Genomic DNA, 15,338 nt, shown 5'->3' with positions numbered 1-15,338 from the left:
TATTATCACACGATTGCTGTGTTCAATCCCATGTCAGTAAATCAACCATGACATTTGTCACAGCCATGAATGTTTTAAATCCATGAACATAGTTGTGTCACTCATCTCTGTGTTCTGTTGTCAGAGAGCTGTTGAATGTGGCGGGATCTGATGGGGGACAGGAACGTCTGGCAAGCAAGGTGGGTGGCCTGCAGTTCCAGGATGTTGATATACATCTGTGCTTCCCTGGGCAGCCAGAGGCCCTTGGCTGTGTGGCCCTCCAGGTTGGTGCCCTACCAGGCCTCACCAGGTTGGTAAATGAGGCGTCCCTGGTGAGAGTGGTGTGGGACATAGGGGGAGTAAATGGAGTGCCGGCCAGGATCATGGATGGGTTCCACCAGCCGGGGAGGGAAGCCAGGATGGAGCTGGGGATGAAGGCTGGCTTGTCCAGGTGCTCCGATGGGTTGTAGACTGACTGGAGACAGGTGGAAGCAGCGCATATGCAGGTGGGCATACCGTGTGCCTGAGGTGCAGACTGCTATGTGGCCAAGGAGGGAGAGGCACTGCAGGATGTGAAAATGCAGATTGTGGTGTAGCTGTGTGATGAGCATGGTGGATCGATCTGGTAGGAGAAAGGCTCAGGCCACAAGGGAGTCCAGACAAGGGATAAGAACCTATCTGTCGTTATTGATGCATATCCCCAGGCTGGCAAGGTCATGGAAGGTCTGGATAGTGGCGAGGAGGTGTCATGAAATGGTGCAATGAGGAGCCAGTCATCTAGATAGGGGAATAGTGAATGGTCTAGAGAGTGCATGTAGGCCACTATGACCATGAAGGATGCAGGGAACAGTAGCAGTCCCAAAGGGGAGGACCCAGAACTGGTAGTGGGAGCGTCCCCCATGAAGTGGAGGAAGTTGCGATGAGTGGGTTGGATGTCTATATGAAAATATGCATCCTTCTTATCAAGAGCTGAGAACCAGCCTCAATGGGGGAGGGACAGGATTATGAGGGGGAGCATGATCATCCAAAAGTAGAACTTGCATATGAATTTGTTCAGCAACCAGACATGCAGAATGGAACAGTGGCCACTCCTCTTCTTTGGCACAAGGAAATAAGGGAAGTAGAAGCCACGGTCATGGTAGTGCAGGACGCATTCTATGACACCCTTCCAAGGGAGGGTGTCTGCTTCCTCTCAGAGATTGCATTGGGAAGAATCCCCAAGGCCATGGGGTGGGCGACAAGGAGAGGAACTCAATTGGTGAACAACATCCAGCACCCAGTGGTCTTGCTCCAAATGTGGGCAAACAGGGCAAGACAGCCCTCCAAAAGAATATGAGGTGCTGCAGAAGGGGTGGAGTGAGGTTCTTGGATCTTAGGGGAAGAATCAAAAGGATTGCTTGGATGGACATTGCAGGAAAGTGGAGGTGGTGGCGGCAGCGGTAGAGTAGTGAGGTCACTATGTGCATGGGCATTGGCAAGACAGATCTTGCAGGTGCTGAGGGTAGGGCTGGTAGGCAGAGTGAGGGCGGGGTCAGAAGGATGACCACTGTTGCTGGCAAGTTGGGGCCAGGGTGTAGATTCTGAGTGACCGGAGGGTGGCAAAGGAGTCCTTAAGAGAGTGGAGGGACTTGCCCGTTTCATCGCTGAAGTTTGTGGCTGTCAAAGGGGAGGTCTTCTAGGGCGGACTGGACCTCCTTGGGAAAGCTGGAGGATTGAAGCCTGGAATCCTGGTGGAGCACCATCCTGGACGCCAGAGAGTGTGACACAGTGTCAACCGTAGCTTGGAGGCTTTGGCAACTAGCTTGCCCTCATCCAGTAGGTACTGAAAAGCCTGCTGTTGCTCTGGCAGGGGAAAGGCCTGGAACCCCACCAACTTGGATTAATGAGGAAGTCGTACTTCACCAGAATGGTCTGGTAGCTGCCAATGAATAACTGGAGGCCTGAAGAGGAGTAGACCTTGTACCCCAGAAAGTCAAGTTTCTTCTTCACCTGATCAGAAGAGGTGGCCTTGAGGTGTTGTTGTCAGGCTCACTTGGTCACCATGCGAAACACGAGCGAGTTGGGGGGTGGGTAGGTAAACAAGAAGTCCGTACCCTTAGATGGCATGAAGTAGTGGCATTTCGCCTAGTTCAGGGGAGGGGCACAGAAAGCTAGAGTGTGCCAGACCACTTAAGCTGGTTGCAAGATGGCTTCATGGATAGAGAGCATGCACTACAGCTATTCCCTTTTATGTGATAAGGTTAACGTGAAAAATATTCATGTTCTAATTTGAATCAGATAAATGGACATTTTAACCTTGGGTCCAGATATATGAAAGGCCATTTTTAAAAAAGTTCTCAAACTGTTACTCACTATAAGAAGATAATTTTTCAGGAAAATATAGTTCTGCCTTATTTCTTTGGTTTTTGAAACTGAGATACTCTCAGTGCTGTCAATTGTGCATTCAGGAACAGTGTTAATTACAGAGTTAAGTGTTTGGAATGAGTATGTGGATGTAACCAGGAGTAGCACTTTACTGCTGACGTTTTCCAGATGTAAATCTAGTAGCTGGTTCTATGCTTATACAGAGGCTATAACTGAAAATGCCATGCAGGCAAGCTTGTTATTTCTCTCTGCCATTACCACATCACTTACACTGAAAATACTGCAATATATAGGTGTTCTGTTAGATTGTGTTTTGACAATTCAAACAGCACAGGTCTGCTTAAGGGGGAAACAAGCAAACTCATGCTGTTATTTATACATAAAAAGAAAGTATCCCCACCTAAACATTGTAGAGCAAATACATTTCTAAACATGAATTCTGAGCCCTCTTGATATTAATATACACTATGCATTTATGGTCTGTGAACAGCAAGTTTAAGTGGGTCAACTGCACTAAAGTGATCCTTTCGTTATCTTTAACTTGTGTTGATATCCTCAAGAGATCACTCTACTTCAAAAATTGTCCATTTTTAGCTCCTATCCAGTTATTTTTTTCAATACAAAGAACTTGAAGAGGAAGTACACAGGTCAGATTGAAAAAACAAATTCGTAAGTACTAGGTCATAGTTCAGGGAAAAGGTTTTATTTAGGGGCTAACAACTAGATAATAAATAAAGGCATATACTCATGTAATAACAGATGTTCTCATGCATTTAACACATACAACAAAGCTGGCTCACATAGTTGTTTGGACAAATTGAGAAGAGGTATTTGGCAATACTATAAATCTGAACAATTTAAAGATTATAGAACAAATTCTTCTTGCTGTTGATTTTTTACATTTCCTTTATACAACTTTGAATAAATATTAATACAGTTATTTTTCCTCATACTCTGTCTTCACTTTTAACATGCCAGATAGCTAAGCCATAGCAATATACAACCACCTAGAAACTGCTTTTATGGTTTATATTAAATGGTAAGAGCCTAGAAATTATTCCTAATTTTACCATTTTTGTAAAAGTTGGTTAGAGCCAAATTTTGGAAAAAATTGCAGAGAGTTTAAGGTCATTTAAACATTCAGTGCAAGGCTAGTCCAGACCACAAATTATGATACTGTAACGTAAGCCAGTATAATTTAAATAAGAAAACGTGCCCAAAAGATTCAAGAGGAAGCAAAAAGAGAGCGATTTTACAGTTGAAAGATTAATTTGATACCTAACATGCAGATACTGCAGTATTAGACATTTTTCAAATCTTTATGAGATGGCAAATTTAGATGATATAAATAGGCTTTTTTAAGAAGAGAACTCACAATACTACCACAATGGCCAAAAAAATGACAAACTATTATAAAGAGAAATCAATTTGGTTAAAAAAATTAAGTATTTCAATTAACACTGAAAAGTGTTTGTAATATTTACAATTTATCAATGATATCAGTGTACAGCTTCATACAGTCAAGTATACTGCTTTCAGTAAATGCCAATTCTTGATCCCCCAGTAAAGCATTAGATAGTAGTATAGTATTTTTTTCTAAACACATCAATTTAAAGAAGGAGATCGATCTGTGGTCCAGAGTAATTCTATATATGGCCATTTGGTTTGCAAACAGCGCTTTATTGGAGTATCATCAGTCTGTAGCATTGGATCTTCAAAGCCCATAATAACTGCTGTGCCTTCTACATACATGACCTGTCAGAATAAAACCATATACTTCAGTATATTTCCTGAGATACCTTTAAAGATACAGAGAATGTTGTTTTCACAGTGTAGAAAACCACTTGTAACAAAGCATGCTTTTCATAACAAAAGGAAAAACTCAAATCAAATTAAAAGTTTTACATAAGTATTTCACATTTATTGAAATATGAGATCTAGAGTATCTAACTGGTAGGTATTGATGCCTGAAACGTCTATTCAGGGCATAGATTATTCATACAGTTCACATACTGACAGTAAAGGTCAAAGCAGAAAAATAAAATAGAGAACTTAAATGATGCAAAAAGTCTGAGGCAATAGGCCATTCATTGAACAAAGTCAATTTGCTTTAGCTAAGAAAAAGATGAAAAAGCACAACAGGCAAATTATGTACAAATCTTTCTTTATAGTATAGCACGAGTCTTACAAGAAAGTCAGAAACCATGTTTTGACCAAATTTTCAGATGAGTAATAGTATAGTTTTGAAGCAGAATGGTTTCACTGCACCAAACTCTGTGTTTCCATATATGGAAACACTATGAAGTTATAGCACTGAAATTTGCTCATATAGGTAAATGTTACTATAAACAATCTGAATATTTTTAATTCAAATACAAAAGAAAAGAGGGAGGAGTGAACAAACATACACAGGTATCAATAGACACAACAAATGAAAAGAAATTAACAAATACAATTGTGCACAAGAAAATACAGGTTAATAATGAGGATGGACAAAATCTTATATTCCTTATTTCATGCTTTCATGAATAAGCACACAGAATATATTTAACACCCAACTAAGTGGCCCGATTTTCAGAGGTGACGAGCACCCACAGCTTGCACTGAATTGAAGCTGCAGGTGCTCAGCACTTCTGAAAGACAGGTCATTTCTTTAGGTACCCTTAGCTGATTTTATAATCCCAAGTATTCTGATTTCAACGAGCATTAAATGGTGATTGAATCAAAATGCATTTTCTGGAAGGGCCTCCTCACTGGTAGTTGTCTCTATGTCTATTCATTCCTTGTGATCTCTACTCAGACTGATAGCAAAGGTGCTAATTAGAACTGGTTGAAAAACGTTTTTTTCCTTTGAAGAATAATCTTTGATTTGAAAGAAATGTGAATATCAATTTTTTTTTTGGCCAAAACCAGAAATTTTGATTTTGAAATGCTGCTGTGGTGCTTTATGGAGTTTAAGTTAATCTGTCTCATAACTGCATTCTTCTCTCTGGGTCCGACTAGAACATAAGAACGGCCGTACCGGGTCAGACCAAAGGTCCATCTAGCCCAGTATCTGTCTATCGACAGTGGCCAATGCCCGGTGCCCCAGAGGGAGTGAACCTAACAGGCAATGATCAAGTGATCACTCTCCTGCCATCCATCTCCATCCTCTGACAAACAGAGGCTAGGGACACCATTCTTTACCCATCCTGGTTAATAGCCATTTATGGACTTAACCACCATGAATTTATCTGGTTTTCTTTTAAACACTGTTATAGTCCTAGCCTTCACAACCTCCTCAGGTAAGGAGTTCCACAAGTTGACTGTGCGCTGCGTGAAGAACAACTTCCTTTTATTTGTTTTAAATCTGCTGCCTATTAATTTCATTTGGTGACCCCTAGTTCTTGTATTATGGGAATAAGCAAATAACTTTTCCTTATCCACTTTCTCCACATCACTCATGATTTTATATACCTCTATCATATCCCCCCTTAGTCTCCTCTTTTTCAAGCTGAAGAGGCCTAGCCTCTCTAATCTTTCCTCATATGGGAACCTCTCCAAACCCCTAATCATTTTAGTTGCCTTTCTCTGAACCTTTTCTAGTGATAGAATATCTTTTTTGAAGTGGGAGACCACATCTGTACACAGTATTCAAGATGTGGGCATACCATGGATTTATATAAGGGCAATAATATATTCTTAGTCTTATTCTCTATCCCCTTTTTAATGATTCCTAACATCCTGTTTGCTTTTCTGACAGCCTCTGCACACTGCGTTGACATCTTCAGAGAACTATCCACAATGACTCCAAGATCTTTTTCCTGACTGGCTGTAGTTAAATTAGCCTCCATCATATTGTATGTGTAGTTGGGGTTATTTTTTCCAAAGTGCATTACGTTACATTTATCCACATGAAATTTCATTTGCATTTTGTTGCTCAATCACTTAGTTTTGTGAGATCTTTTTGAAGTTCTTCACAATCTGCTTTGGTCTTATCTTGAGCAGTTTGGTATCATCTGCAAACTTTGCCACCTCACTTTACCCCTTTCTCCAGATCATTTATGAATGAATTGAATAGGATTGTCCCTAGGACTGACCCTTGGGGAACACCACTAGTTACCCCTCTCCATTCTGAGAATTTACCATTAATTACTACCCTTTGTTCCCTGTCTTTTAACCAGTTCTCAATCCATGAAAGGATCTTCCCTTTTATCCCATGACAGCTTAACTTACGTAAGAGCCTTTGGTGAGGGACCTTGTCAAAGGCTTTCTAGAAATCTAAGTACACTATGTCCACTGGATCCCCCTTATCCACATGTTTGTTGACCTCTTCAAAGAACTCTAATAGATTAGTAAGACACGATTTCCCTTTACAGAAACTATGTTGACTATTGCTCAACAGTTTAAGTTTTTCTATGTGTCTGACAATTTTATTCTTAACTATTGTTTCGACTAATTTGCCCGGTACCAACATTAGACTTACCCGTCTGTAATTGCCGGGATCACCTCTAGAGCCCTTTTTAAAACATTGGCGTTACATTAGCTAACTTCCAGTCACTGGGTACCAAAGCCGATTTAAAGGATAGGTTACAAACCTTAGTTAATAGTTCCGCAACTTCACATTTGAGTTCTTTCAGAACTTTTGGGTGAATGCCATCGGGTCCCGGTGACTTGTTAATATTGAGTTTATCAATTAATTCCAAAACCTACTCTAGTGACACTTCAGCCTGTGACAGTTCCTCAGATTTGTCACCTATAAAAGCCAGCTCAGGTTTGGGAATCTCCTTAACATTCTCAGCCATGAAGACTGAAGAATCCATTTAGTTTCTCCGCAATGACTTTATCATCTTTAAGCGCTCCTTTTGTATTTCGATCGTCAAGGGGCCCCGCTGGTTGTTTAGCAGGCTTCCTGCTTCTGATGTACTTAAAAAATATTTTGTTATTACCTTTGGAGTTTTTGGCTAGCCGTTGTTCAAACTCCTCTTTGGTTTTTCTTATTACACTCTTGCACTTAATTTGGCAGTGTTTATGCTCCTTTCTATTTGCCTCACTAGGATTTGACTTCCACTTTTTAAAAGAAGTCTTTTTATCTCTCACTGCTTCTTTTACATGGTGGTTAAGCCACGGTGGCTCCTTTTTCATTCTTTTACTGTGTTTCTTAATTTGGGGTATACATTGAAGTTGGGCCTCTATTATGGTGTCTTTAAAAAGCGCCAATGCAGCTTGCAGGGATTTCATTTTAGTCACTGTACCTTTTAACTTTTGTTTAACTAACCTCCTCAGTTTTGTATAGTTCCCCCTTGTGAAATTAAATGTCACAGTGTTGGGCTGTTGAGATGTTCTTCCCACCACAGGGATGTTAAATGTTATTATATTATGGTCACTATTTGCAAGCGATTCTGCTATAGTAACCTCTTGGACCAGCTCCTGCGCTCCACTCAGGATTAAATGTAGAGTTGCCTCTCCCCTTGTGGGTTCCCATACTAGCTGCTCCATGAAGCAGTCATTTAAAGTATAGAGAAATTTTATCTCTGCATTTCATCCTAAAGTGAAATGCTCCCAGTCAATAGGGGGATAATTGAAATCCCCCACTATTATTGGGTTCTTAATTTTGATAGCCTCTCTAATTTCCCTTAGCATTTCATCATCACTATTACTGTCCTGGTCAGGTGGTCAATAATAGATCCCTAATGTTACATTTTTATTAGAGCATGACATTTCTATCCATAGAGATTCTATGGAACATGTGGATTCACTTAAGATTTTTACTTCATTTGAATCTACATTTTCTTGCACATATAGTGCCACTCCTCCCCCTGCACGACCTGTTCTGTCCTGCCGATATATTTTGTACTCCAGAATGATTGTGTCCCATTGATTGCTCTCAGTCCACCAGGTTTCTGTGATGCCTATTATACCAATATCCTCCTTTATCACAAGGCACTCTAGTTCACCCATCTTATTATTTAGACTTCTAGCATTTGTGTACAAGCACTTAAAAACTTGTCCCTGTTTATTTGTCTGCCCTTTTCTGATGTGCCAGATTCTTTTTTATGTGACTGTTTATCATCTGATCTGGCCCTTACATTATCCTCTTCCGTCCTCTGCTCCTGACTATAACCTGGAGATTCTCTATCATCGGACTCTCCCCTAAGAGAAGTGTGTCCAATCCACATGCTCCTCTGCAGCAGTCGGCTTTCCCCCATCTCCTAGTTTAAAAACTGCTCTACAACCTTTTTCATGTTTAGTGCCAGCAGTCTGGTTCCACTTTGGTTTAGGTGGAGCCCATCTCCCATGATGCACTGCCTCCTCTCTGGAAGAGTGTGACTGGTGTACCACAGTAAATATGGTTCGACTAGAGAGCATGGTATACAGAAGAAAAGTGGAGTATGAGGTAGCACTTCCAAATTGAAATACTTCTGGTTTTCGGGAGGGGAGGGGGAAATCAATTTTCTGCAGAAAGCAGAGAATTTTTGCAAAACATGTTTCTACTGAAAAATTTTGACCTAGCTAATTGTTCGGTGCCAAATGTAGTGGTAGTTCTGCAATATGGACACAAGGAACGGCACTGACATCAACTCATTTCACATAAGACAGTGAACTGCTATCACATGGTCATGATTATTGGTTTCTCCTAAGCAGGTCCCAATTCATTTTCTTTTAGATCATCATACCTTTTCATTATAATTGGACTGCTTTAATCCATTGTAGTGATATACAGTGAATGATTCTGGAACCCTGGAGTCCTGGTATAAACAAGACAGTTCATGTTATATCATAAAATCAGCTTATCGTGCACCTTTTTTCTCTTTACAATTACTTTGCTTGATGGGAAAGGGGCAAGTAGGTCAGAAAAAAAAGGTGAGTTAAGACACAAGATACTGAAAATTTTCCAGGCCCCTCATAGGAGAAAAATACACCACCGAGTCAATCGGTTCCACTACCTGTTAATAGATTAGGCAACCCAAAATGTTCAAGAGACTAATGATTCAGTGCCCAACTAGATATCTTGAAATGGAATGATTTAAAAAAAGAGAGTTGAGCATATACATACACTCTGAAAATTGGGCCTCCGAAGTGACTCATGTTCAACACCCAAAAATACTAGCCACTTAAAACTGTTAAGTCTGATATAGTTAGAATGCTTAAGTACTCAGTAAAAGGTTTAATGAATTCTTTCCAAGAAAGAATTCCTTCTTCACTTACCAAAAAGTGCAGAAGAATCATGTCTGGTATTTAAATTTAATAAGACAACTAATTCCACTTTGTCAGTGGTGTATTGCTTCCAGACTTGCCAATAATTGCAACATCTCAGTTTTTGTATGAAATAAAATTTAATTCAAAAGATTTTCTATTGGTTCCACAGCTCTGGACCTTTCAATCTGAAGAAAATGAAAGCTGCAGCCTACACGTTTCCTCTAGACATTGAATCATCTCTTAATGTATTCAGTCCTTACCATCCTTGGCAGCAAAGCTCTAGAAGTGCTTTTGAATCATTGTTGTGTTTGTGTTTCACATTGCAGTATTGTTTTGCTTCGGTACATTTTTCTGATCTATATTACCTCTTTAAAAGGTGCATTGCCAAGTATACTTTTAAAACAGTAGTGGGTGTTTCACTTTTCCTTAGTAACACTTATTATCTTTAAAAAAATTTCCATTTTTTTTAAACAAATGCTGATTTTCCTGTATTTCAAACATAGCTGAAATTAATAAGGCTATTTTGTTTACTAACTATAGCTTCAAGTTATATAGTAAGATGTATAAAGATTTGTTTGGGCCCTAGCATCAATTAGGTCAGCAAAATCTAGGAATAATATTTGTTGGCTAACTGCTGCTACAGAGGTTGCAAGACTGGTACATAACGCTGTGGCCATTTCATTCTCAAAAAAGATTAAAATAAAACTGATTTTGATAATTCAGGTCACTTTCCAATTCCCAGGTAAGAGAAACGGCATTTTAGATCTAAAATACTTGATGACAATTTCTCCTTATCTGACTTTGTTCCCTTATCTGTAGAACCCTTCAAATCTGCGGGTATCCGCTTTATATCCATGGACCATTTCTGCGGATAGCAGCGTGGATGCGGATACAAATTTTGTATCCACGCAGGGCTCTGATGGTAAGAGCCGGCGGACAGCTGTGAGGAACTGCGGCATGGATCCTCCACCTGCCTTGGGCGGGGGCCGTGGGGACCAGGGACACTGGACGAGGGGCCTGCTTGGGCCCTCTGCTCAGGGCAGATGAAGGGTCCACCATGGCTCCACACAGCTGCCTGCTCAGCTCTTTCCGTGGCTCCAAGCCGCTCTTACACCCCCTATCCCCCAGCCAGAGCTTGGTCCAGGAGAGCCACATTGGCAGCTATGGGGAGCCTGGGTCTCTCCACCTGCCCTTGGCACGGGGCTGCTCAAGACCTCTACCCAAGGCAGGTGGAGGGTCCGCCACAGCTCCCCACAGCTGCCAGCATGACTCTCTCCGACCTGGCTCCTGCTGGGGAGAGGGGCAGCTCTTAGCCGCAGCCCAGCCACGATAACAGTTGGGCAGGCAGCTGTGGCGGACCCTTCACCTGCCCTGTGGGGAGGGCTCGAACAGCTCCAGGGCATCTCCACAGGTCTTCCCCCTCCCAAGCCAATGTGGAACCCAGCCGGGGAGCTGCAGCGGACCCTCCACCTGCCCCAGTGAGGGGGCGGGGGGAAGGGAGGCTGAGAACAGCCCCTGGCTGTGTCCCCACCCGACCGAGGGCAGGTGGAGGATCTGCAACTCCGCGTGGGCTCCCCACAGCTTTCCCCAAGTGGGCTCCCTAATGGGGGATGCCTTGGAGCCTCAGCCCGACCCCTAGTGTAGAGCCCTGCAAATCCACGGACACCCACATGTAATTTTTGTGGATAGTAGATCGGATGCATCCGCACAGGGCTCTACTTATCGGACACTTGGCAGCTTCAGCAGCGAGTGCTTTTTGGTGTGAAGGCTACAAATTAGAATACATTTTCATTTAAGCATTTTGGAATGCTAATCATGTGGGACAGTTATATTGAACTGAACAGTGCAAAGAGTTACCGGCTGACCCGAAGAATAAAAAAAATGCAACATTTATTAGCTTAAATAATTTTGCAAAAATGCACATTAGAGGTATGAATGTTTAATGCATCTCTGAAGAATTCTATTTAGTGAAATACAAAATGTTCTATGGCAAAAGTAGTAGAAAAAAAATCTATGTTACCTGCTCAGGGAAAAATTCTTGCAGAAAGGGACCCAGTAATATGATTCCTAGTCCTTCTGGGTCTAATTTGGTCTTCATGAGATTTACACTAAAACAAGAACATTGGATACAAAAATAAGAGTTGCACATTTTTATTCTCGCATGACTATGTTATGTGGTACTACAACACTTCTGACTGCCAAGTATATTGAGGTTTTTTGATTAAGACTCTTAAATGAGAAATGCACCAGAACGGCACCAGATTTGAGAAAATGCAGTTATTTTTAAACCAAAGTAATCTGTTATTTAAAATTGAAGTAGTTATAATTTTGAAAGATTGCCTTATTAGGTAAAGTCAGCTGAAAGTCAGTCAGACTAAAACCTACACGTTAGCCCAGAAGATATTTTACTGTATGCTGCAAGCATTTCCTCATCTTAAACACACAGACCAGTCATCCTTTGAAGAGCTCTGACCAAACAACATGTTTTTAAATGGAGATTTGAAAAGCCACCAATGAATACATTTCAGAGATTTTTAAAATTAAGTTTGATTAGAATAAATTTAATTGAAATAAGGTCCCATATTTATCATAGTATATTTACATAGTGCCTTTCATATTAAAAGTAGACCAAACCACTTAACATTTATTTTGATATTATACATACAAAAACAGAGTGAATGAGAATATACATGGAGTAGTATAAAAGATTTATTGGCAATAGTGTGGGATTTTTGCAAGCCGTTCTAAATGAGTGTCAATAAAACATTTACATTTCTATGTATGCAATATATTTTACAGACACTATTTAGCAGAGCTTTAAAAAGTATTCATATTTTTCTTAGCTCTCAGTCTAATTCTAAAAGTTTACCAGGATAGGCTTCTGAATGAGAAACTTTAAAATTCACACAGTATCTAAACTAGCTCTCCTGTAAATCAAGCAGAATTTTAACATGAATTTTAAACCTGTCACTGGTCCACGATAGAATATTTCCCATTCTGCTAGCAAGCCAAACCTTTGGTGTGTTTAATATTTTAGTTCTTTTTTTAAAGCAGTCTAAAAACTGTTCAGTTTTGGAATATTAGAACAAGTTCTAGGCATGATGGATTAGTGGACAGAATGCATGAGGCATATTTAGGTCTTGTTAACATGGAGCAGCAACGTGAGTGTAAGCCTGTGATTTCTAACGTGCACCAACATATTCTGCATATAATTGGTCCACGTAGAGCCCGCTGGTGCACAGTACATTTTCCACAGCTCACTTTAACATAGTACTGTTTCAGACAGAGCTATGGTGAAGTGCAGCAGAGTACACGGACCAATCAACACGTAACACATTAGTGAGCATTAGAAATCACACTCCTGTAAGGTACATTATTCCACTTTGTAGATAAGCCCACAAATGTGTACCACTTTTCAAATGCTCTGCAATTAACCTAATGAATATAGAGAAACCCCTTTACTCAATGAAAGACATCTCTAGAAAATAATATAGCAACTGTTTAAAAACCTCTCAGCCACACTAAGTTTGAAGCCTAGTTTTAAGCAGTCATGGGATAAAAGAAAGTCCTCTCATGGATCAGTAACCGGTTAAAAGATAAGAAACAAAGCATAGGCATAAATGGTCAGCTTTCAGAACAGAGAGGTAAGTAGCAGTATCTCCCACAAGGATCAGTACTGGGATTTGTGCTGTTCAACACATCATAAATGATCTGCAAAAAGGGGTAAACAAACAGTGAGGTGGCAAAGTTTGCAAATGATATAAAATTACTCAAGACAATTAAGTCCAAAGCTGGCTGTGAAGAATTACAGAGGGATCTCACAAAATTGGGTGACTTGGCAACAAAATGGTAGATGAAATTCAGTGTTGATAAATGCAAAATAATGCACATTGGAAAGCATAATCCCAACTGTACATACAAAATGTTGAGGTCTAAATTAGCTTGTTATAACTCAAGAAAGATCTCGGAGTCATTGTGGGTAGCTCTCTGAAAAATCTGCTCAATACATGGAAGAAGTCAAATACGCTATCAGAATGTTAGGAATGGGATATATAATCAAATATAAATATCATAATGCCACTATATAAATCCATGGTGTATCCACACTTCGAATACTGTGGGCAGGTCTGGTAACCCCATTTCAAATGAGATTTTAGAAATGGAAAAAGGTATAGAGAAGGGCAACAAAAATATTTAGGGGTATGGAGCAGCTTCCGTGAGGAGAGATTAAAAGGACTGGGACTATTCAGCTTGGAAGAGAGAGACTACTGAAATGGAATATGATAGCAGTCTATAAAATCATGAATGATATCGTCAATGTGAATGTGTTATTTACCCCTTCACCTAACACAAGATCTAGGAGTCACCCAATAAAATTAATAGGCAGCAGGTTTAAAACATACAAAAGAAAGTACTTCTTCACATAATGCAGTCAACCTGTGGAATTTATTACCAGGGGATGTTGTGAAGAACAAAACTGTAACTGGATTAAAAACAGAATTAGTTAAAATGGTCAGGGATGCAACCCCATGCTCTGGGTGTCCCTAAGCCTCTGACTACCAGATGCCCTGTTCTGTTCGTTCCTTTTGAAGCATCTGGCATTGGCCACTGTCAGAAGACAGGATACTGGGCTACATGGACCATTGGTCAGACTCCAGAATGGCCGTTCTTATGTAGAAAGTAAACATTAACCAACTGAAAATACAGATGGAAGTTAGGGAAAATGTAACCATCAAATTCTAAACAGGAGTTAACAACTAAATTCTAAACAAGGATAATCTTCTAAAGAGTATCATAGGATCTTTAGTAATCAAAAATTAGAAGAATCTCATTTCATCTCTAATTAAAGGTGACACCTTCAGCAACAATGCCATCAATGCCATGTTGCAGGAATTCGTTCAGAACTGAAATAGAATAATTCCATCTACTGAGTCACCAGAATAACTATCTGACCACAAATGGTTTTCCTTGCACATTTCCCAAACACTGAGCAGGTCTGAGGATGGTTAGGTTTTGAGATCTGAAGAGATCACAGCCTGATGTAGAAGTTTATAGGAAACTACATATATATTATACATAATGTAGATGTTATTTGCTTTGAACACGACCACATTTGCAACCACCATGTTTGATTTTTATCTTAAAGAAAACAGCATGACAACATATAAGGAATTAAGAATCCAAATACTCTTTACATTATTTAAGTTTGTGTCACGTAGTGTGGGGGAGTCCGGTCCTGCACCCCTCTTCCTGGGACCCACAGTGACTCTCAGCCAGCCAGTAAAACAGAAGGTTTATTGGACAACAGGAATGCAGGTTACAGCAGAGCTTGGAGGCCCAACCAGGACCCCTCAATTGAGTCCTTCTTGGGGTTCAGGGCACTTGGATCCCAGCATAGGCTTCCCTGAATTCCCCTATCCAGCTCCAAACTGAAACTGAACTGCCCCTCCTCCAGCCGGTCGATTCCTTTGACCAGCTTCCCGAGCCAAGGTGCTAACCCCCTCCCCGGCTCAGGTTACAGGCTTAAAGATCCTGTCCCTCACCAAAAGACATCCCCAGCTATCCCATCCCCCACACAGACAGCCCCTACTCCATCACAGTTTGTTCCATATTTCATGGACTGGAGATCCTAAACACAAGGAGACTTAAATGTCAGCTGAAAAGTGTGGTGAACCTACATAAGTCAGAACCTACTCTATAATACTATTGCTTTAACAGAGAAAATATTGCAGACTATGGATACGGAGAAATTCCACAGCTTGATCGGCAGCAAAGAGTCTTTTTAATATTGTATACCTTTCTTGTGAATGATTCTT

General features: G+C 40.5%; 1 protein-coding gene across 2 annotated transcripts in view; it reads right to left on the bottom strand.

The window, feature by feature from the left end:
- Positions 1 to 3,024: 3,024 nt before the first annotated feature.
- The window catches only part of MINDY3 (MINDY lysine 48 deubiquitinase 3), an 83,825-nt gene continuing 71,511 nt past the window's right edge, over positions 3,025 to 15,338 (bottom strand). For both annotated transcript variants that reach the window (XM_050939617.1, XM_050939618.1), the window contains 3 exons: positions 11,543 to 11,630; positions 9,000 to 9,071; positions 3,025 to 4,098 (listed from right to left, as the gene is read on the bottom strand). In XM_050939617.1, coding sequence (XP_050795574.1) covers positions 3,949 to 4,098; positions 9,000 to 9,071; positions 11,543 to 11,630 — 310 coding nt within the window. In that variant the 3' untranslated portion in view covers positions 3,025 to 3,948. The remainder of the gene's footprint in view (positions 4,099 to 8,999; positions 9,072 to 11,542; positions 11,631 to 15,338) is intronic.

This window comes from Gopherus flavomarginatus, chromosome 2 (assembly GCF_025201925.1).
Source record: "Gopherus flavomarginatus isolate rGopFla2 chromosome 2, rGopFla2.mat.asm, whole genome shotgun sequence".
Classification (NCBI taxonomy): Eukaryota; Metazoa; Chordata; order Testudines; family Testudinidae; genus Gopherus; species Gopherus flavomarginatus.
Note: the sequence above shows the minus strand (reverse complement) of the source record. Positions and strands in the feature narration are given on the sequence as shown.